This window comes from Talpa europaea, assembly GCF_964194135.1.
Source record: "Talpa europaea genome assembly, chromosome: 3".
Taxonomy (NCBI): Eukaryota; Metazoa; Chordata; class Mammalia; order Eulipotyphla; family Talpidae; genus Talpa; species Talpa europaea.
This window is the reverse complement of record NC_140069.1, coordinates 75,335,963-75,360,541: the sequence shown is the minus strand read 5'-3', so window position 1 is coordinate 75,360,541 and position 24,579 is coordinate 75,335,963. Positions and strand designations below refer to the sequence as shown.

Genomic DNA, 24,579 nt, shown 5'->3' with positions numbered 1-24,579 from the left:
TTGGTCCCGCCACACGCTGCGCCTGTCTAGTATCTGCCCGGCAGGTTCCCAGGAAGTCGACGCCAGGTGCAATAGCGCCCCACTGCCCTCTTCCAGCCGGTAGACACCCGACAAGTTTGGCTCAGCCATCTCCGCTTACCACGGCCGCCCGGCCCGCATTTTCTGACTAGGAGCCCGTCCCTCTCTCCCCTCCAGGGCCAGAGGGGGTGACGGACGCACAAGCAGCGTCCCGATCTGGGGTGACTGCAGAGGAGCACGGGCAGTGTTTCATCGCGAATCGTGCGTTTTAATTATGTTTAGGAGGATCTTTCGAATCGTCACTTCCCAGGAGGGCTACACGGTTTCTTTTTGTTTGGGGATGACTCTCTCCAGTCTCTCTCTCTCTCTCTCTCTCTCTCTCTCTCTCTCTCTCTCTCTCTCTCTCTCATGGGGCAACTCTTAAAGAGAAGTCTGAGACTTTCTTCTTTCCTCTTAATGCTTTCTTTAAAAATGTTGAAAACTATTGTATAAATCTTGCATGAATTAATTTTCAAACAATGCTATAATACAACAAAATGTTATACATAATAATATACTTTCTGCGTTAACTTTTCTGCCTCTCAAGCTTATCATTAGTTTTGAGCATTGAAAAAATGTTCTTTAAGAACACTTTTTCAGTAATTTTCCAGTATTTTTTTTTTAAAGTTAGGGCACACCCACTAATGAAGTTAAAACTGTGGATAAATGCAAACATTAGTAACTCCACAAAGCCACTAATTTAATAGGTATTATTTATTGTTTTGGATTTTTCTAGAGCAACTTTGTGGTATCTGTGGGGTTGTCTTAAGTTAGGTTCTGATCTTAATGCTGAAAGGGTTAAAACTACCATGAGGTTATATTTCCTTACAATAGGTGACATGACTACATAAACAACCTGTCCTATAAGATGTGGAATCAAATAGCTTAAATTAGATGTTAGATGAAAAAAAAAAGCTGAAATATTTGTTATCATGTTTTATCAGTTTAGATGAGCTGCAAGTAAATCATTCCTTAACCTTTTAAAAGATGAAAAGTTTAGTGACTACTATTTACACACTTTGAATATTTTATATTAGAGTGGTCATCACAGTTTACACAAATGATTGTATCTATCCATTTCCAAGCAACAAATATCAAGGTATCTGTGTTATTTGATGGTTAACATTTCACGCTTTTCTATAAAGGTGATGTTATATAAAACTGCAGCGATTACTCCACATTGTCAAAGGTTATTTAGAGAATAAAATTTCTCTAAATAAATAAAAGCATTGGGATAGTTTAAGAGAAATAAGGTAATGAATTATAATTGCAAAAATTATATAATAGTGTAATAGCAGTGTCTCAATTATCACATGAAATAGTTAATTTTGTTTTGTTTTAAGAAGAGGTTTTCAGAAATCCTCAAAGGTTGGTTAAACCTTTAGCAGAAGATTACAGCCGATGTTTTGTCTTTGGTGAATAGCTGTTGTCTCACTTTATTTACTTGGTATTGGATATTTGTCAATGTCATTTCATATCTACAGAAAATTCTTACGCTCTATGGAGGTAGTGAATGTGTGTGTGCGTGTCTGCCGGAGGTCACATGACAGTTTCATCCTATTTGGTGGAGCAGCTTGACTTTTTTCCCCTTGCTTTTGGTGATGGTTGTGAGTGCAGAAGTTGATTGACAGATGCATGCCAGAAACCCCCATTCTCCTTTTCAAAGACAACATATGATGGATTGCGATCTCTCAGCCCAGCAGGACACGGGGACCATGCAAGCTGTAATTGGTCAGGTATGGAGTCAGCCATTTCTCAACTCCCCTTTTTTCCACAAGGGTCTCACCATATGATTCACATAACTCATATTTACAGTACCATCTTTCTATCTGTATCTTCAGCTACCTGCCAGCGTAGTGCTGAAAGTGCGAAAGGCAAGAGGCACCTATTAAATCCAGCCAGGAAACCTCAGCTGAAAACTTCAATACAATGCTTACAAACAAAAACTAAAACAGCAACAACAACAACAACAACAACAACAAAAATCAAAGAACAAATTTAATTTATAATTTGGTCTGATTATTTAAGAATCTGTTTTTCCAAATTTATTTTCTGTTGAGATCAGGATCTCTGGAAGAAATAAAGTGTGAGAAAAGAATAAAGTGTTATGTTTCCTAGGTAATAGTTACCATTTTTCTGTTCAGTATTTTTATTTCTACTGTATTCTCTCTCTTTCTCTCTCTATGGAAAATATAACCAGATAAATACATGTGCCTTTACTTCTTAGCCAGATAATGTGTGATTGAGCCTGGTAAATGTAGTAGTGGTGTTAGCTGCTGCAGAGGGGCAGGCTGCAAATTAAACACTGCCACAATCTGAAAGGTCCAGGTGGTCTGCTCGAGCTTCCTAATGCAATCCAGCACAACAGCTTTAATAAACAGCTCTATTTAGTTCCTCCTCCCTGTATCCAGGGAGGTGAACTGGTCTGGGGCTGCTGTGATGAAATGCCAGAAGAATATCTCTCAGAGGCCTCACAAGCTGATTTTTAGAGCTTTCCTGTTCTGTCGTCTTTGTCTTCCAAATGGGTCAGTGAGTCTTGCTTTTTTCTGTTTGGTGCTTTCTGTTAAGTCGGTAGTTTATGTTTGTGTGTAAATGTTTGCATTGTGAGCTAAATCAGAAGCAAAAAGGATCATTGTATTTTCATTTGCCTTCAAATTACTGAAGTGGTGAAAGAAATGAGAGTATCCTACTGCAGAGGAGGGTGATTTTTCTGCCTATGATGGGGGTGGGGTGAGGAAAATAGGAGATATATGTGTTTTTTTTTCCTTTTTTTTTTTTGGGTAATGTATTTTTGACCAAAATTTCTCTAACTTATCTGTGCTTACTTATGAACTGTTTACTCATAAATCAGCATATGGTTATGAATATTGATAAAGTCCTAAAAGTTTGTGGTTTTTTGCACACTTTCCAATCAAGATTAGCTGGTAGAGTGATGACAGAATTTGTTTGTTGTATGTTAATAATATGGGGCAAAATATACCATTTTATTCTCTTCAACAAAATTACAGCAAGCACTTTATGTTTCTGAAAGCACATAGTTTATTAACACTAGCATGCTTCATAATGTATTTTTAGATGAAAATGTCAGGTATAAAAGACTATGTTTCCACAGGCTCATGCTTCTTTAAAAGCAGATCTCTGCTTCAAGAGAATAATATTTTTTAAAACTTTCAAGTTGTTTTTTTTATACACACATATGTATATAAAGTAGAAGTCTCTGACATAATTTATCAATAGAAAAAAATGTAAAGACTGATTTTATATGCTATTAATATCCATTTCAGTGCAAATGTTCACCGGTGAGCAAGTAAGTATTTAAAATAGAACTAAAAGAATTTTGGTACAAGGAATTAAACAAATTCTTGCTCAAATAGATGACCTCTTTGGGAATAACTATTACTTGAGTTCCTGATAACTATCTGGTCCTGTTTAATAAAACTTTACTTAGGTTGCAAGCATGTTCTCCATTCTGAATATCGTAGTATGGCTTAATACTGTGTAAAATCAATGTTTCAGTCCCTAATAAGAAATTAAATTTCCTATCGTATACATTTCCTTTGGTTGGGAAAAGAAAGCTTGGGAAAAAAATAGGAGAGGTATTTCTAATTTGCTATTCAATTGTGGTTATTGGAAATAGTTGCAAAGATAAATACTTCTAATAGGTTCAATTGTCTACTTTTTTAAAAGGAATCAGGCTACATTTTACAGATATCAGACTTTTCATATGTCAAGATTTAAACTTGGTTGTTATTATTAAATAGTTCTGCATTTTGTGTGTACTCTAATTTTTAAGGCTCAGTATGTCCAGGAACTATACTTATTAATGATTTGTAATGAATACTTTTTGAATAGTTATAGCTAAGTAGCTACATGTTTTCTGAAGATTTCATTCTCACAAATTATTTGTTAAGAAAAACTCAGATATGATGTCAACTTAGTAAATTGTAAAAGCAATTTTTGTGAAGGTTTATAAAATTTTCTGTACTGAAAACATACAAACTAAAGTGCTGTTTTTGAAACTGAAATACTAAGTATTCTGAAAGAATGAAAATACTGTCCCATATGGATGCCATACACATCAGAATACCTAAATTGAACCTATAGATATAAAAAGAAAGCTGGCATACATATTCAAAATAATTTCCTTTTAATTGTTACAGTACAGATAAGAATATTGACTCAAATGACAGACTTCAAAAAAATGAGGGAAAAAAACATGATTTTTTTTTTTTTTATTGCTGTATAGTCACTCAGAACTAGAAAGGGATAGTTTGTTTTTCAGATCTTGATTTTGGTATCATCTTATACCTACTCAGCAGAAGTGAACTGTCCCATTTGATAATGCAAATGTTTGTGTGTGTTCCTTATCTAATGACATTGAAATGATAATTATTTTTGTCCTCCCCCCCCCCTCCTGAATTCTGTTCCTAAATGGCTTTGGGTCGAAGGAGCAAATAACCAGTTTTCAATCATGTTTTCCATTCAGAATAATGAAATATTTCCATGAAATATAATCTCTAGGTTTATTCATCCTCCTTGAGTATCAAATACTCAGTTGCTTCCACTGGAGGGGAAGAGTAGACTTCTCTGTGTTGTTAGCCATGATCCAGCTCAGGAGAGTATACTGGCTTCATGGAGCAGATATTGCTCATATATACCTTTCCCCCAGGATTTTTTTCTCCCCCAAGCAAGCAATTAAGCACTTAGGAATAAACTCCCCTTTTAGTATATCAAGAACAAGAGACTTGGTTCATTCATACTGTTTCTGGAAATCAAACCAGATTTTTGATAGTTATCTTTAGCAAGCTTCCTAACCCTTTGCACCACAGGATGGATTGTTACCTTCAGATGATTTTTAAATCAATTCTAAGTAAACCGTTAAGCAGGTTCTGAGTCATGGGTTTGAATATCATTTAAAAATAAAGACTCAAATTGCCCCCTCTCCAGGTCATTAAATGTTTACTTCATCTTTTCTTTTTTGCAGTCCTGAGCTTGTGAGTGACAGATTAGTTCATCAGTATTACAGAGCTCTCTCTCTCTTTTTTTTCCCCCTCATCTCATGCAGACAGGTCACTGTGTCCAATCCTCCTTCTGGCATGGCTGTCCCCAGAGGACAGTTGGCCAGTCTGCCATCTTGATGCAAAGGCCTGAGGGTCTGGGCTGGCTGTATATTTCTATGTACTGACTTCTGCAAATATTACAGGACAGAAGATATTAAATTAGTTGTTAATAAAAACAACAGATGAGCAAAATCAGATAAAAATATTTAGCAAGCATATATAAGAGTTTGCTCGGAAGGGGAGAACACAGCTGAATAAAAGTGCTTATGAGTGCATGGTCAGTTGACATTGCTAAAGTACCAGTAGAAGAGGAAAGGAGCCAGTTTTAATAGCATGAGAAGTGCAATTTTCCTTACCAGTAAAATGGGTCTTTTTTTCCAAGGCAGATTTAGACAACTTAAAGTGCTTGGAAGTAGCACATTAGAAAGCAAATATAGTTGTTGAGAAAATGTTCAGTGTGTGTGCTAATGGCTCAGAAGGGAGGTACAGGTAACTTGCACGTTTGGCTTCACATTATCTCAGTACCTGTTTTCTCATAAGAAGATTTTAAAACACACACAAAATTTTGTTGTTCTAGTACCAAAACAAATTTTTACGTGGGTCTGCTTTTCCCTCCTTGATTCCAAAAGATAATTGACTCTAAGAATAATCTGCTTATTTAGAATACACTCATTGATACCCATTTATTTTGAATTTGACATATTTCAACAAATTCAGGTATTTAAATTGTAAACCCAGTTTTTTTCCATTAAAAGGAAATTTATCAATATAGTAATGATATTTGAAATAATATTAACAGTAACTAAATGTTAACTAAATAACCAAAACACTAATGCTGTTCTTGAAACTAAATTTTCTTTTCTAAGGTCAGTTAATGAAACTTTCTTTGTATATTATTAAAGCATCATATTCAATGCCTAAGAATTTAAAACTTCTGGGTTCATATCTCCAGACTATGGGGAGAGGTGGCTGAAACACCTAAAGTATAAATTTATATGATTGTCTGAATGTGACATGTTTCCTATTTATAAAATCTCTAGTACTTGTTCTGGAGGTGAGTGAAAGAAAACATTTTTTCATTGACCATTTCTTTGCCTTGTAAACTGCATTTTGTCACACAGTTTAAAAACATCTTTCTCTTTTCATCTCTATTGTTTACCAAAATTAGAATTTAACTAACATATTTGCAAATATTGAAAAACTCCACTTTTCAATGGCATTGTGATATAAACTGTCACTTTTAAACATATGGTTGAGTGGAAAGTAAAATTTTGAAGTACAGTGCAAATATAAAAAGATCAGGCTTGAAGAAAAATATACAAACAAATATTGATTATAATTTGAACATTAACAAAAAGTCAAAATTATACAGCTTGTAAGTTATTTGTATTTTGTGGTCAGACTTTTACTTAGAAGATAATAGCTGTTCTAAATACAATTGAAAGCCTGTTCTTATGTTCTTTTTATGCCTTCCTCTTTTTTTTGGTAGTGAAATCCATGTCCAATAAAATAAATTACTGAGTCAAGCTTGTTCTGAGATCACATGAAAATTGCTCTGTTGGTTCATATTGTCTCTAGCTGGTCTAAAATTGTAACCAAAATTTGCACCAATTTCGCTTTTTACACATTTCTTCTGAATCTTAGATTGAATAAGGGTGTCTGAGAGACAGTCATTACATTTCAGTAAGATTCATTTATCTTTCTATTATTTTCTTGTTCTTCTCAGTTCTACAATGTGAGCGAATTATGGTGAAGATTGCCTAATTTTTATTTGATAACTTCCTTCTTGGTTTGCTCTGTTTTTGTGTTATTTTCTTTACCCTATCTATAAACAATTATATTATTGTTATTTCAGGGCTACCTCATCTCCTAAATATAAAACGATTGTATGTAAATACTAGCAAAATAATTGAAAATATTTCTGATTATTTATATTAAAGGCAACTCTTCAGGTTTTAAAGCACTTTATTTTGTAAGTGGGCTGGTTTTAGAAAATAACTTTTTATTTTATCACTAGTTTTAAAACTCCCATGATGTGAAGAAAAACAGAGATAGCTCTTGATACTTGGTACGGATTCTGGATGAGCAGTAGCCTTAATCTCTCCAGGAGCATTTTTCTAACAATCAGAAAAAGAAAAAAAAAAATGAGGCTCAACAGCATATTCTAAAATTTACCGATTTTCAGGTCTCCCACTGGGGGCTGGATTAATTCCCTTGCAAAGAGATAATTGTGTAACTTCCAACTCTCACCTTCTAAGGTCAAAGATGCAAATAATGTACTGGCACCTTGAAGGAAAAGGATATAATCAAACACACGACTCTGGTACTTTGCTCTCTTCCTTCACTGTCATTTCTCCATCAGCTTTTCTTCTCTGTTCCACTACAATCCAAAGTCAGTTTGATGAGCAATAAGTGAAAAGTGAATTCTCATGGGCTGCCCAGGTAGCAAAGGACACTGAAAAGAGAGATAATACCTGAAGAAAACAGCAGCAGAGAAGTAGCCAAAAAACTTACTTCTGTAGTTTGTATTTTTATTATTTTGTAAGCTTATTTTATCTCACCTGGTGATTTTAGACCGCACATATAAGCCATGAAACAATACAAAAGACAAGTAAAATTAAAAAAAAGCAAAGTAAAAAAATACATCTTCCGAGTGCTTATGCCACTGAACATGAATTTCAAAGTAAAGAAACACTATTTTTTTGGAGATTTTTTGAGTTTAATGTCTGAGAGAAATAGCAACCTTATTAAAATAGATGTTTCTGGTGATTAATAAAAGTTTGCATATTTTACAACTTTGATGTTTCGTGAATAATTCGAAACTATATTAAGGAGAAAAATCTCTAATACTGAAAAACAGATATACTTTAAAATATTCATTATCTGTTAAATGGTGTTTTTAGGACTGATCAGAACTAAGGCAAACTCTTCCTTGAAAAGAAAATAGTGCATCATTTATAAAAATCTATGTCTTCAGAGAAGAATGCGTATAAAGAATTTTTTTAAGTGAAATACTTGATTATTGAGGGTGAAGAGCAAATATTACACCAATACAGAAGCATGGATACAAGAACCTAATTGTTATTGAAGATATGTGAATAAAAGGTATATAAGAAAGAAAATTTTAGACCTTCAGTTGTATTTCTCTAAAATAAAGGGGCCCAGGATACAATACAAGACTATAGCAAGCCAAACTTGTCTCAGACAAAGCTAGTTAATTTTGTAAGCTTTAAGTAATACTAGAAAACAAGGTTCTTTCACCCTATTGGAGAAAAGGTTGAGAGTTGGGACAAATGTAAACTGCTGTTTAATGTGCACGAATAAAGCCAAGAACATCAAACTCATTTCACTTAGTGTCAGTCCTGATGATTCATCATTATGGTCAGGGCAAACTCGGTCTCTGGGCTGAAACAATTTTATCCATTAAAAAAAAAAAAAACAGAATGTTCCAGCTTGGATCTTATATCCTTAGGGTTACAATATTGGATTCTGAATCGGGAAACTTAATCTTGCAGCCAGATTTGACAAGATGCTGGTTGAATGGTAGGCAGAAGTGATGATTGTGGGATGAAAGGCCCCAGGTCAAAATTTGGGAAAGTAAGAGATTTTGTGGAAATTTGACTGTGATATAAGAACCTCAAATCTGAAAATTTCTCACTGCTCATATCAGCAGATGGTGTTCAAGAGTCTGAAAAGTAGAACACTGCTGTATTCATTTTCTCTGTTTCAAGCCTTCTTTTAACATAGTGTGTTTTCACACATTGTTAGGTGTATTTCTTAGTGTATTTCTAATGTTGTTAATATAAAAGGTGTTTCTAGTAGTATTAAAAAGATTTCTGGGAACACAGGATAGCATTTTTGGTCAAAAACAAGGCAATCTTGTGCTCTCCTTTCCCCCCCACCCCTTGGAGAAAGTCTCTGACTTATAGTTGCCTTGATGGTTCATGGGTGAATTGGTGGTGGGAATTCTATGGGGACTACACCTGAGAGGAGAAAGCAAACATTATACAAAAATGAACAATGATGTAAAATATACATAAATTAATTAATTTTAAAAAATAGCTTGAAGAATAACCAGCTCAGTATAAAAACAAAAACAAACAAAAAAAACCCCACAAAAACAAAAAAAAACAGAAACAATGCAATCTTGTGCTTTCTTTCTTAGAAAAATATTAATATTAAATGCAGGAACTAAAGATGCTTCTTTATTGAAAACTTTTTCCATTTGTAAACAAACCTATATCTAGAATTCCAGAGACTGAAGAATTTAGAGCAAAAGAAAATGAGGAGATCTAATTTGTTAAAGCAAAAACACTTTAAACATTTTAGGAATACTTGATATTTATCCCCATCCTTTAAGTCTGTTTTCAGTTTTATTACATGAAAGAATTATGGTAGGGGCTCTCCCTGGAGGCCTACGGGTTAAGTCTCAGTGCTATCACTGCTAGGGCCTGAGTTCCATCCCAGGCTAAGGAGCTAATCCCCACATGGTGCAGCAGACCCCTCAGCAGTGTGTTTCAGTAGATCTGCCTGTTCTGCTCCCCACTCTGTCTCTGGCAAATCCTCTCACATACTCCATCCTCTGTGCACCTCTGGTCTACACCCCGGTTCTTCTGTACATAAATAAACATAAATAAATAAATGTTTAAAAAAGAAAAAAATTATGGTAGCCATTTGCTTAACGTACTTCTCTCAATTAAGTTGTTCAAAAGATTGGAAAAGTACTTTGAAACTTCTAAAAATCAATATTAATGTAGAAAACTGATTCTATGGCTGATCATTTTACTTCAGAGGTGTGATGTTTTGATTATTTCCTTCTAAAAACTGGAGTGCTTTTTTGTGCCTCATACTTCCATTTTATAGCTACATTCTATAGGTATATTAACTGAGATTGTTTACCATTATTCATCAAGAAGAATTTATTATTTCAATTGAGGTAACGTTGGTTTACAACACTGTATATGATTTATGGAATTAGGTACGTACCACTTCAGATGTGTTTTACCACCTCACCCTCACCACCAAAACACCCGTAGTCTTTAACCACAGACCATTGGACTCCTTGCCTTTTTATCACACCCTACTCCCCCTTCCCCTCCAGTTGCCTCAGTTATGAACTCATATTTCTATGGTTTATTTTGGTTCAGTTTTATCATGTTCTTTGCTTTGTTTCTCTGTTTTCCACATATGAGTGAATTCATCCAGGATTTGTCTCTCTCCTACTGACATGTTTCACTTAGAACAGTCCCCTTTAGTTCCTTCCTGTTGTCACAAATGGTAGGATTCCATCTTTTTATGACTGAGTAGTATTCCACTGTGTACATAAATACCACACCTTCTTTATCCACTCATCTGTCATTGAGCACTTAGTTGTTTCCATTACATGGCTATTGTAAATAGTGCTTCAGTGAACATAGGAGTGCATATGTCCCTTCTTATTAGTGTTTTCATATTATTTGGGTGGATACCTAGGAGTGGAATTGCTGGGACATATTACATGTCTATTTTAAATATTTTTAGGGACCTCTGTACTGTTTTTCCTTAAGGGCTAGATCAGTCTACATTCCCACCAATAGTACATGAGGGTTCCCTTTTCTCCAAACTCTTGCCAGCATTGCTGTTTCTGTTTTTTTGATATGAGTCATTCTCACAGAAGTGATATGGTGTCTCATTGTTTTGATTTGCATTAATCTTATGATAAGTGATGATGAGTGTTTATTCATGTTCCTGTTGGCCATCTGTTTGTCTTTGGAGAAGTATATATTTATAACTCTTTTTTTAAAAGATTTATTTATTCATGCATACAAGAACTGGTGCACAGGCCAGAGGTGTGGGGGATGAGAGGATTCACCAGAGATAGAATAGGGAGCAGAACAGGTGGATCTATGGATCTACTGAAATACACTGCTGAGGGGAGCAATGGGAGAGTCAGAAGAGGTCTGCTGCACCATGTGGGTCACCTCCCTGGCCGGGGATTGGATTCATGCTGCAATGGCTGCAGAGAGCTTCATAGTGCTCCTGCTTAACCCCTTGCATCCCCAGGGAGGCCCCTATATTAACTCTTCTGCCCATTTGTTTGTTTGGATCTTTTGGTTTTTTTTTTTAATTGAATTGTGTATGTTCATTATAGACCTTGGGTATTGCCCCTTGTCAGATGTATGATGTGCAAATATTTTCTCCCATTAGGTAGGGTATGTTTTAGTTTATTTTGCTGCACAGAAGCTGTTTAGCTTGATACCATCCCATTTATTTATTTTTGTTTTTGTATTCCTTTCCATTGGAGTCAAGTCGCCAAAGACATCATTGAAGCCAATGTCAGAAAGTGTTTTGCCTATGTTTTCTTCTATGCATTTTATGGATTCTGGACCCACCTCTAAGTCTTTATTTTTTAACTCATTTTTGAATATGGTGTAAGATAATGGTCTAGTTTCAATTTTCTGTATGGTCACTGTTCAGTTTTCCCAGCATCATTTGTTGAAGAGATTTTCCTTTCCCCATTGTATAATTTTGTCTCTGTTGTTTTAGATTACTTGTGTATATAACTGTGGGCTTATTGCTGGCTTTCAAATCTATTCCATTGGCATATGTATATTTTTATTCCAATACCATACTGGTTTTGATTATTATAGCCTTTTAGTATATTTTGAAGTCTGGGAACCTGAAACCTCCACTCCTCTTCTTTTCAAGATTGTTTTGGCTATTTGAGGTGTTTTGTGTTTCCACATAAATTTCAGTAAAGTTTACTTTACTCATTGAAATTTTGAAAGGGCTTTCATTGAATCTATATGTTACTCTGGGTAAGAAAGGCATTTTAGCAATGCTAATTCTTCCAATTCATGAGCATTGAATGTATTTCCATTTCCTGTGTCATCTTCCTTTAATTTTTTGTCATTGTATTATAGTTTTCACTGAATAGGTCTTTCACCTCATTTGTTAGGTTGATTCCTATATATTTAGTACTTCTTTTTTAAAAAAGATTTATTTATTTATGCATACAAGAACTGGGGTACAGGCCAGAGATGGGGGAGGTGAGAGGATTCACCAGAGACAGAGTGGGGAACAGAATGGGCAAATTAATTGAAATACACTGCTGAAGGGTGCAGCAGGCAAGAGAGGTCTGCTGCACCATGTGGGTTGCTCCCTGGCTGGCCAGGGATTGAACTGGTGCTGCAGAGGCTGTGGACAGCTTCACAGTGTTGTGCTGCACCCCTTGCACCACCAGGGAGGCCCCACAACAGACTTTTGCATATTGCTTTCTTAACCTGCAACTTTACTGTACTGATTTATTGTTTCTAAATTTTCAGTAGTGTTTTTAGGGTTTTCTATGTATATTATCATGTCATCTGCAAATAATGATTGTTTTACTTTGGATTTGGATTCTTTTTATGTCTTTCTTTTGCCTAATTGCTCTAAGACTTTCAAAACTATGTTGAACAGTAGTGGTGAGAGTAGTACATCTTTGTTACATACTTGATCTTAGAGGAAAATGTTTCAGTGTTTCACCATAAATTATGATGCTGATTGTGGGTTTTTTGTATATGGATTTTATGTCCCATATATTCCCATTTTATTAAGAGTTTTTGTCATAAATGGTTTCTGAATCTTCTTAAATATCTTCTCTGAATTTATTGATGTGGTCATATGATTTTTTGATATGGTGAATTACATGGTCTATCCATTTTTTGATATGGTGAATTACATTAAGTATGTATGTTGAGCCATCCTTGCATTACTGGATTTACTAGTTCCATTTGTCATGCTGTAAGAATTCATTTTGCTAAGTTTTTTTTGTTGAGGATTTTTAAAACCATAGTTATCAGGAATATTGGTCTGTGGCTTTCATTTTTTTTTCTGATGTGTGTGTGTACGTGTGTGTGTGGTATCCTTGTCCATTTTTGACTACAGTAATATTGGCCTCATAAAATATATTTGGGAACATTTCTGCCTCTTCAATTTTTGGGAAGAGAAGGCTAGGTATTAATTCTTCTTTGAAAGTTTGGTTGAACTAATTAGTAATATCATCTGGTCATGGGCTTTTGTTTTTTGTGATTCTTTTGATTACTATTTTAATTTTGTTGCTTGTAAAAAAAATCAGGCTTTTTACTTCTTTACGATTCAGTCTTGGAAGGTTGTGTCTATTTCTCCCAGACTTTCTAATTTTCTGATATAAAACCATTCACAGTAGTCTCTCATTATGATCCTCTATATTTCTGAGGTATGTGTTGTAACTTCTTTCATTTATCATTCTAATTTATTAGTTTTCTCCCCTTTTTCTTAGTCTAACTAGAAGTTTGTCTATTTAAATAAAAACAGCCTTAAGTTTTATTCATCTTTTTCACTTTTATTTCATTTTTTTCCATGCTAATTCTTATTATTACACTTTCTACTGGCTTTTGGTTTAATTTTATCCTCTTTTTTTCCTCCTTCCTTTCGGTACAATGTTAAATTATTAATTGGAATATATCTTGTTTCTTCATAGATACCTGCATTGTTCTCTGTGTCTCTTCTAATACAACCTTTGTTGCATCCCATCTTTTCTGGTAGGTTGTATATTGATTTCCATTTGTTTCTCAGGTTTTCTTCTTTGATTTCCTCAGTAAACCAATAGTAATTCAATAGTATATTGTTCAGTCTCCCCATATTAGAGGTTTTTCATGTTTTCTTTTTGTAGTTGATTTCTAATTTAATGCCATTGTTTTCAGAGAAGATATTCCGTATGATTTCAATATTCATACTACATTGACATTTGTTTTGTAACCCAACATGTGATCCATCCTAGAGAATAATTCATGTGCACGTGAGAAGAATGTGTATTCAAATTTTGGGTCATGCAGTGTCCTTAAATACCTAGTAGGCCCATCTTTAATTCATTGCTTATGTCTATTGTTTCCTTTCTGATTTTCTGCTTTGTGATGTTAATCTGTCCACTGATGTAGGTGGAGTGTTGAAGTTCCCTACCAATATTGTATTATGGTCAATATTTGTTTTCAGATTTGTTAACAGTTTTCTTATAAGTTTTGGAACACCTTCATTTGGTGCATATATATTGATGAGTGTTATGTCTTCCTGTTGTATTGATTTCTAGTCATTATATAATGTCCATCCTATCTCTTGTTACCATTTTTAGTGGAAGTTTATTTTATATGACTGTCCCTTCCTTTTTGGGTGGAGTAGGGGGAGATACCATTTGCTTGGAGGTTTTTTACCCCCAACTATTAATTTTGGCTTATTCTTGTCTTTGAAGATCAGATACATCTCCTGGAATCAACACAGAGTTGGGGTTTGTTTTTGATTCAATCAGTTATTCTGTACTTTTTGATTGACAAGTTTAATTAATTTACATTTGAAGTAATTTTTTTTTTAAAAAAGATTTATTTATTTATACAAGAACTGGAGTATAGGTCAGAGGCTCAGGAGGGTGAGAGAATTCACCAGAGACACAGCGAGGAGTAGAACAGCAGATGGACCAAAGACACTGCTGAGGGGAGTAGCGGGAGAGACAGGAGAGGTCTGCTGCACCATATGGGTATCTTCCTGGCTGGCTGGGTTCGAACCCACGCTGCAGAGGCTGCAGAGAGCTTCACAGCACAGCGTTCAACCCACTGTGCCACCAGGGAGGCCTGAAGTAATTTTTGATACACCAAGATTTGCTACTTCTATTTTGTCTTTAGTTTTCTGGTTCTATATATTTATGTCCTTGTTTTTTTGTGTGTGGGTTTTCTTCACTTTGATTTAGATGAGTGCTCTTTTCAACATTTTTTTTAAGGGAATTATAGCATTTGCAAAGTCCTTCAGTTTTGTTTCCAAAGGATTTTATTTCTCCCTTGTATCTGAAAAAGTGTATTGCATTATATAGTATCCTTCACTGGCAGTTTTATTTATTTATTTATCTATTAATGCATTTATTTATTTATCTATCTATCTATTTATTTATTTATTTATACAAGCACTGGGTACAGTCAGAGGCGCTGGAGGGTGAGAGGAGCAACGGTTGTGACAGGAGAGGTCTGTCGCACCATGTGGGACCAGCCGGGGGATCAAACCTGCGCTGCAGAGGCTGTGGGCATCTTCGCAGCCCAGCGCTGCTCAACTGCTGTGCCACCAGGGGAGGCCCCACTGGCAGGTTTTATCTTTGAGTATTTGTAATTCACCATTCCATTCTTTCATTCTCTTTATAGTTTCTGCTGAGAAGTTTGATATAAGTTTGATGGGAGTATATTTATAAGCTAGCTGCTTTTCCTTCCTACCCACTACCAATATTTTAGTCTGTCTTGAACACTAGCTAGTTTCACTACTACTAACTTTCTTTCTTAGTGGTGTCAGATAGTTCTCAAATTGGCTCTTCACTTTCCCCCCATCTCATTGCTCTCTCTTCTTCTACCTGGGTCCTTAATGCATTATTATCTTCATGGTCACTGGTTTGATTATCTATTTGGGCTATTCTACTTCCATAAGTAATCTCAAGAGTTTTTGATCTCATTTATTGAGCTCTTTACCTCCTGAATTTTGGTTATTTTCTTATTTAAATCTTCAATTTACACTTTTTATTCTTCCCCCCCACCCCGAGCTCACTGATATTTTCCCCTGTGTTTTGTTTTATCTCCTTGATTATTTTATTATTATTTTTTTAAGATTTATTTATTTATACAAGCACTGGGTACAGTCAGAAGCACGGGAGGATGAGAGAATTCACCAGAGCCAGAGTAGGGAATAGAACAGGCAGAAGGACCGAAGTACACTGCTGAGGGGAGCAGTGGGCACGGCAGGAGAGGTCTGCGCGCCATGTGGGACCCTCGCCTGGCTGCCGGGGGATCAAACCTGCGCGGCAGAGACTGTGGGCAGCTTCACAACACAGAGCTCAACCGCTGCGCCACCAGGGGAGGCCCTCCCCTTCATTATTTTTTCTGAGTTCTATTGTATTAACATATTTTGCCTTTCTGAATTTTCTTCTATCTCTTTGAGTTTCATTATTATAACACTTTCAAACTCTATCTGATGAGAAGATCTACCTTTCTGTGTGTGTATTCTGGAGAGAGAGTTGTTCTCCCCTTGTGATGTCAGACTCTCTTGACAACTTGTGTTTCCATTTGTTATTTATTTTTTGTGTGCCTATTTTGCTACTTAAATTCTCCCTATTTTATTTCATTATATATATATATATACACACACACACACACACACACACATATATATACATATATCTTTAGCAGTAACTTAAGGGATTTAAGCTATTTTCTTTTTCCTGAAGGTGGTGCTGTGGCTTTGTTTGATTGTATTTATTTATTTATTTATTCATTTATTTATTTATAAGCTTTTCTGTCTTCTGTATGTACACAGATCTGTTTGGTAGCTGCTGCTTCAGCAGGGTTAGGCAAGGACTTGGAGAGATCCAGATGTTGGGGTGGATGAGTTAGAGTGTGGCTAAGTCACATTTGTGGCACCCCATATATCCCTCCTTTCTGGTGTTTACGAGGAGAGGCTCAACAATCCTTGTGCACCTCACACGGTGGGAAGTGGGATTGCATATCAGATTGCCTACTCTATTGTCTTTATATGAGACTCAGCCTGTGTGGAGTACCCAAGCTTCTCCATAAGGTTTTTCTCTCTTTCAGAAGAATGTGTCCCTATACAACTTCCACCCCTTCCTCCCTGGGCATTTGACTGAGCTGACAGTCTTGCCACTAATGTCCCATATTCTAAACCAGAACCCCCATGATCTTCTATTCATCAACCTTCTGTTTAATGTAATGAGTATCTCCTCAGTGTCAACCCTGTTAAAGTCTGAACTGAAGTGTACTCTGAGGGATAATTATTCTTGCTCCTATCTGCAAATCTTGCTCCTATCTGCAAATCTCCTATCTCTCCAAATAGTGTCCCTCTTGTTTACTGCTGCAAGAGCTGCAACCAGTCTTCACTAGGTCTGCAGTTTCCTCTGCTGGAGTTTTTTGTGTCTGTATTCTTTGGAGAGCCAGCTCCACTTCTTGCTAAGGTCTATATGTTCTGGGCTACTTCCAGGTCCTTTCCCAGGATACACTGGAGTCTGTGGGGGCCTACTGTGATAGGGATTATCAAATAGAATTTAATCAGCTAGTTTAGGCAGAGTGGAACATTTGACTAAAACTTGCAGAGCATGAATACTATTCTCACATATAAATAATTAAGGCCAGTTACATGATAGAAAGTTACGAGTCTTTTAACATTTTTTATTAAACTAATTATGAATATAATGTGTATTTATCACAATTTCCACAACACAAGAGAATTATAAAGTGGAAAGCAAAGTATCTCTTGATTCCATTCTTCCAAATAATCATTGTTGATTTCTCATATATCCTTTCTGAAATTTTCTATACACAAAATAAGCATAGAAATTTTTTTTTTTTTTTTTTTTTTTTTGTGGGACCCTCGCCAGCAGCCAGGGAATGGAACTGGTGCTGCAGAGGCTGCGGGCAGCCTCGCAGCCCAGCGCTCAACTGCTGTGCCACCAGGGGAGGCCCTAAGCATAGAAAATCTTTATACACTCCAGGCCTCACTGGTGGCACAAGGGGTTTAAGACACAACTTACAAAGCTATCTGCAGCCACTGAAGCTTAAGTTTGATCCCCGGCCAGGGAACTACCCACATGGTACAGCAGACCTCTCCTGACTTTCCCGCTGCTCCCCTCAGCAGAGTATTTCAGTCAGTCAGCCTGTTCTGTTCCCCACTCTGTCTCTGGTGAATCCTCTCACCCCACACATCTCTGGCCTGTACCCCACTTCGTGTATGCATAAATAAATCTTTAAAAAAATCTTTATATACCCCTAGTTGATCCATACTATTACATAGATTTGCTACTCATTGTACATTTTAAATGTATCTTGATCATGTCATATTACTATGAATAGATCTTTATCATCTCAGTAGTATTCACTCCTGTGATTTGCCATGATTTATTTAATCAATTCTCTTTTTTATGAGCATCTAGCTTTAAAAAAAAGTTAGTTTCAATCATGAGGCTAACAATTAAATTTGTTTCATTTATCTCAGCATGAACTATTCCAGAATCTTCTAAGTGAGATTTGTTTTACCAAAAGAACTCTTAGGTAGTATCTCCTAAGAGATGTTGAATTGTAAGTGAAGGATAACTTTCTGCCACAAAAATAGTTACTTATCATTCATGTGTTGAATAGTCAAACCACTTAAAATGTCAATAAAGATCACAATATTGTATTTAGTAACAAAGAAGCCGAAATAACACCTAATGAATATAAGGAGTCAGTTCTCAATCGGATACATTACGACTCAAAACCTCTATGTTTGTTGTAAGTCACTACCTCTGTAGAACAAAATGCATAACTTATTTACTTTCATGGACCTCAATGCTATTTATTAAGGTAATTGACAGAGATATATGTTTCCAGTGCATGATTCAGTTAGTATACCTAGATTAGTGAAAAAGAGACCAGAAGAAATTCATGGTAATTAATGTCAGTTAAATTCCTGTATTCTATATTTCATATTGTCAGACAATCCTTCAACTATGATTCATAGGTTAAATAATGCAGTCAGGAGAAGGCCAGAATAAAAACTAATCAGTCATAGCTTTTGGATTCAACTAATTTAGGGTTTGGTAAAGTAGACAAAATATATAGTACTTAAATATTTAAAATAATGTGAAAAATTATGCTTTGAATTTCTTTTAGAATATATGTCTGTTCCTTCATCCAAACCACATCACTTCACATATAGTAGAAAGTGAAAATGGGGAGAAATGCAAACTTTTCATATAATACATTGAAGTGCTAGCTGTCAGTGGCATCTTTACTGTATAGAATCCAAGATTTGGTTCTATAATACTGTTACTGGTGGGTGAATGTTTTCTCCTCTGTTCTTTCCTACAATAAACTGGTTAGGAAGTATCATTTACAGGTTTAAAAGTAGCTGACTCCCTCAATTTAAATAAAAAGCAGGCTCTTAGGAACACATTGTGGAGTATATCTTTGATATTAATATTCTCATGTGAAGCCCACAACTCTGAGAAGTAGGTGCAAATCATCATTCCTATTTGATGGAAGTGGAAATTGGCTCAGAGACATATGTCTTATTTTGAGTCTATTGCTAGTAAGTACAAGTGAAGTTCGAACCCAGACATTACTTCTAAGGGGTCACTGTTTTCTTCTACACTAATTCCTAACTCTGGTTGCCTTTTAGAACCACCTGAGGCAACTTTAAAGGCGCAATTGTATGGTGAATATAAAAATAAAAAAGATTTAAAAAATCTATGGATAAAAAGGGGAGGGAGGAGCACAAGGGACTATGGTGATGGTGCACGGGTGAATTGGTGGTAGGAATTTTATGGGGACTACACCTGAGAGGAGAAAGCAAACATTGTACAAAAATAACAATGGTGTAAAATATATATTAATTAATTAATAATAATAAATAACAACAACAACAAAATGTACTGATTTGCAGGACCCATCCCAGAAACCCTGATTCAATTTATCTGGTTAGGGTCCAGGTATTGATAGTTTCAGAAAGTTGTGCAGGTGATTCTAATGCACTATCAATTTAATGCCTTAAACTGAATGAATATTACTTGAAATATTAAAAAAGGAAGCAACAAAGTTTAAACAATGTGATCCCTCCCAACACACAATTATTAATCCATAGCAGAGAAGGATGGAGGTAATTTAGTTTGATATTCATTTTGTGTGTATGTGTGAGTTTATTTTCAGTGAAAATCTGTAAGCTTTGTCAAATATCCAGGATAATTTTTAAAAAAATTTTATTTATTTTTGCATAGAAGAACTGGGTTGTAGACCAGAGGTGTTTGTGTCGTGTCTGGTGAGAGGATTCACCAGAGATCTACTGGAAAACCCTGCTAAGGGAAGCAGCCGGTGAAACAGGAGAGGTTTGCTGTGACATATGTGTTAGCTCCCTGGCTGGGATGGAACTCTGACCATGGAGGCGATAGTGCTGAGACTTAATCCTTAGGCCACCAAGGTGACCCCAAGATAATATTTAATAACACTTTTTATTCAGAAAAGGGTTAGATATTTAACCATCTCAAAAATAATGCTAATAATAATGTACCAAAAGTGGAGATTTTACTATGTCACAGAGGCTTTATAAGAATAGTTTAATCCTTACAACACATCTGCAAGATAGACACTGTTATCTCCTTTTTACTAATTAGGTGATGGAAGAAGTGGCACAAATTCATATGGACAGTGAGTGGCATAGTTGAAATTTGACTTAAAGATGTTGGAGGCAGAGTATATATCCTTAATCATACACAAAAATCACAGAATTAAAACATGATGCTAAATATTACCTTTGGAAAATATGATTTTTATTACCATCGCTTGGCGAAGGCATGTCTTGTTTACAAAATGTCTCTTGTTTCTTCTCTCTTCCTCCTCTTCCTTTAAGAATCCACAACTTATTCATTCTTTATATAAGAATTTTACTGTTACCATTATTACCTATTATAACTGGAAACTATAGGGTAGTCTGGAAAACAATTGTTTTATAAAATATAAGACAATAGAATAGATAGTGAGTGGAAGGATGGAACAACCAGTTGATGCTGTCTGATAAGCTGTCACGAATAGACGCTTACCTTGCTTTCCTGATACTCCATGAGATTAAACCTTTAGACACAACAGAGTGGCCAGTATATTGTTTTGTACATATTAGGAACGAAATTCTTGTATATCATCTCAGGGAAGGTTTGAAAATAAATTCCTCTCCTCCCACCCTACTTCCCTCTCCCCCAGCCCTTTTTTAATCTGTCTCTTAATTGATCAATATTATTTACTGAATTTGAAATCAGAACATTAAATTTGTAAAATGAACTTGCTGTCTCTCTTCATTCCTCATAAAAACTCAACTAAATTCTGGCCAAATATGCATGGGCCATCTAAACTGATTTTCCGGGATTAATTATATTAAGAATTGTGGTGAAAGAAAGTTGGTGATTCCATCAAGGAATATTTCCTAATTCAGTTTTTGGAAAACTTTTTAGTAATATTGTGATAATTTTCCTTTTCAATCTCATTTTTGGATATTCAAATAAAAGGAATCATTATCTTGATTAATAATTTCAATTAAATTTCTTCCTCTCAATTGGCATTTTAAATATCTGTGGCTGTGGAGAAAATAGTGGACCTGAAAAAGAGAAATCTCTTTGCAACCCAGTATTTCACAAACTATCAATATTAATTTTATTTGCATCTGTTTGATATGGACGTAGGAGCAAGTAGAGTTTACTCTTACATGTCTCTTGTAACACTTACACGTAATTCATTTATGTTAGAACTTATCGATATATGGTGAAATAAATCACCATGATGTTTAATAAAGTACTAATTATGTCAGAACATCTGAAGTGAACATAATGCTTAGTAAAGATGCTGGGTTTTTTTGTTTGTATTACCTGGAACTGGTAATGAACTGTAGTATAATATATCTTATATCTTGGACTGCTCCGTCTTTCACACTTAGATTCCTCAATGATCACTCTGACCCAAAGTGAGGAGACATGGTCATTGTTTAAAAAGGTAAGCTGATTCTTGATAACATCTCTTACAAGAGCTTAGCAATGAGGGTTTTGGGTTTACTCCATAGGGAGTAAAAATGAGATTTATACTAGAACTGAAGAAAGTAGATGAGGATGAGTTGAAGATTTTGTGCATTTAGATAATTAAGTTTTTTTTCATCTATCTCTTTTCTTTCAATATTTCTCAATGCTTTTCTTGTATCCAGTTGGACCAAATTTTTGTTAGAAATAAAATTTTACAGAACATTGCAGAGAGGAATCATGCTGAAATTGATACCACATCATAGCACAGGGGCTCTGATTGTGTTTATGAATGAGTGGAAGACTGTAACTCTGCCCCAGCAGCCATCAGTTTAAGTTTAGGAAAAATTACTATAAACATATCAATAAAAAATATGCAGGTGTCTCTTACAGTCATTTTTTTTATGTTTTTGGGCTTCAAAAGGCAATAAATTAGATCCTTTTTTTTTAATTCCTGAATTTATTTTCACTTGATTACTTAGAGAGTTCAGTGAAAAAAATGTGCCTTTATTCTGCAGCCAAATCATTTTGCTAATTTCTCATGTGCCTACACTTTGATCTTGGGACAACTTATTAAAGGAAAGTTTGGGTCTAATCAAGAAATCAATTTGCCTAGGATTTCTGTCTCTTGCGTAGAGTGAACCAAAGAGGGAAAAGATTGAATTCCATACAGAAGTGGAGGACCATGAGTATTGGACTCTTGTCACTTACCAATGAAATACAGAATTTCTCATCTCCTGAAAGAAATGTCCATTCACATGAAAACACAGACAAGGCTATCAGAGCTCCTCTTCCTGCCACCCATTTTCTGAACAATCTTTTTCAGATTATTTTGTATGAAATGAGTGATATTGGTGACTTATTGGAGTCATTGTTTGACCAAGAATACAAATGAAAGATTTTGAATAAAATAAGGTCCTTTTTTTAAAAAATAATTTCAGTATAGACTAATACACAAATGCTTCCTTTCTTTTGTATCTCTGTTTCTGAATCTCTTTTCATTCTTCTTAACTTTTCTTTCTTCCCTTCCTTGCTTTCTTAGTCCTTCCTTCCTCCCATCCTTTCTTTTCCCCCTACTTCTGTGAAATTGACCTATGATCACTTTAGAATAGTTGAAGGATTGAAAGAATCCCTAGGCACTGTAAAGTGTTTATCTGTATACTCACTATCTAGCTCTCTTCTTGCCCTCTATTTTCCTAATGAAAAGCTCTTAAATCTTTGTGGAGGTACATCCTGGCATAGTGGGTTCTCAATACTTGCTTTGGGATGATTTCTTCTTTACAGTTCACACTTTTCTAATTTCCATCTAGGTAGAATCTTCTTTTCCATTGGCTTAAAGCCTTCAGTTGCCTTTGCTCCATTTAGTTCCCTCTCAACATCCCTTGTCTGGGAATTTTTTTTTTTTTATTTTGCTCCTCGCTTCATTTCAGAATATGTAAACTCAATTATTCTTGAAAATTATTATATTTTTATACCGATGTTTACAAGGAAAGAAGCTTACTCAGTTGTGGTTTCTTATTCATATCCCATAACAATTTTAATTTAAGCAACTAAACTACAATATCCAGTGGATGATTATTTTTAATATATTATAGTGTTGATTCTTTTGGTTCTGGAAAAATAATAACATGAATTTAGAATCTACTTTAATTGATTCTTAAATACGTTATCTCAAAATGTATATGGGAGGTTATGTTGATGAAATGTTTTATACATTATATTTCTGTGAGATAAAGTAATGGTAATATATGAATTTTTGGCATTTTTTTATTTGATTTCTTCCCACTGAGTTTTGAACAATATACACACATATTCTTTTTTTTTAATGAAATAAGTATTGCCTTCTGGATAACAAATAAATAAAAAGACATTTTAGGAAAAATTCCAAAACAAAGCAAAACAAAAAAGACAGAAGGTTTTTGATTAGAATAATAAAAAATGAAATGGTGATTGTTTACTTTCATTTATTTGAATGAGTGTCCAGTACAAGTTATGATTTTCAAGTTTCAAATTAAAATTAGGTAATATTGTTAAATATGAAATTGTAAAAGGAAATCATAAAAAGCCAAGAATAATGTTTGAGGGTTTCTCAAATGGGAATTTCTCAGGGGTTGCAGATTTAGGTTTATAATTTCAAAAATGACTAACGTAAAGCCTGTCTAATACCTGAAGTGTTTCTGAACAATACCAGTACTTGCATTTCTGAGTTTTACGCATAAACACATGCACATATACACACACATGCATACATACGAACTAATGGTTTTATATTTTTCTATATTATATGCAAATCTTATTCTTTTTTCTCACAAGAAGTGAGAACTTGTGGAATTTTTGAAGTATTTCATATTTGAGTCATCAACACAAGTCATCAAAGTAGAATTCCATGGGAAAATAAGCATGCCATACTTCAAGCACATGTTTTCAGAACGTCTAGCTACTTGGTAGACAAGATGAGTAACGTTTTCTCTCTCACAGGCTTGAGCTCGCCCTCTGGGGGCAAAATTTAACTCCTTCATTCCTTAGTACTTTCTAACATGGATAACTTTCTATGTGGATAATGTAGTGATCCCCTACAGTTTGAAAGTTTGAGTTTTACCACTTCACTTTCATGAAAGACCTGCATTATTACCTACTTTCGCTAACTGAAAGAAATCTGAAGGGAAATTTTGCTTTTACGACAAAAACTGAAAGCAAAAACAGCATTGAGTACTTGTTCTGTAGCAGCTGCTCTGGAGGCAGCACGCACCAAGCAATGAGTGGCTCCACCAAGTTCCTTCCCTGGGAACTATATACAGTCTGCGTATATATCATTGTTTCAGCTTTTACTATATATTGGGGTGCTATTCTAGGTTTCCTATGTTTTTTGGCGTGAGTTGGTAAGTTATTTTTGGGTCT

The 24,579-nt window shown here is 35.1% G+C and overlaps 1 protein-coding gene across 1 annotated transcript in view; it reads left to right on the top strand.

Moving 5' to 3' along the window:
- Positions 1 to 1,688: 1,688 nt before the first annotated feature.
- Positions 1,689 to 24,579, top strand: part of POU6F2 (POU class 6 homeobox 2) — a gene marked incomplete at its 5' end in the record, with an annotated part of 515,308 nt that continues 492,417 nt past the window's right edge. Inside the window, one exon of the mRNA XM_084230459.1 lies at positions 1,689 to 1,793. Coding sequence (XP_084086585.1) covers positions 1,689 to 1,793 — 105 coding nt within the window. The remainder of the gene's footprint in view (positions 1,794 to 24,579) is intronic.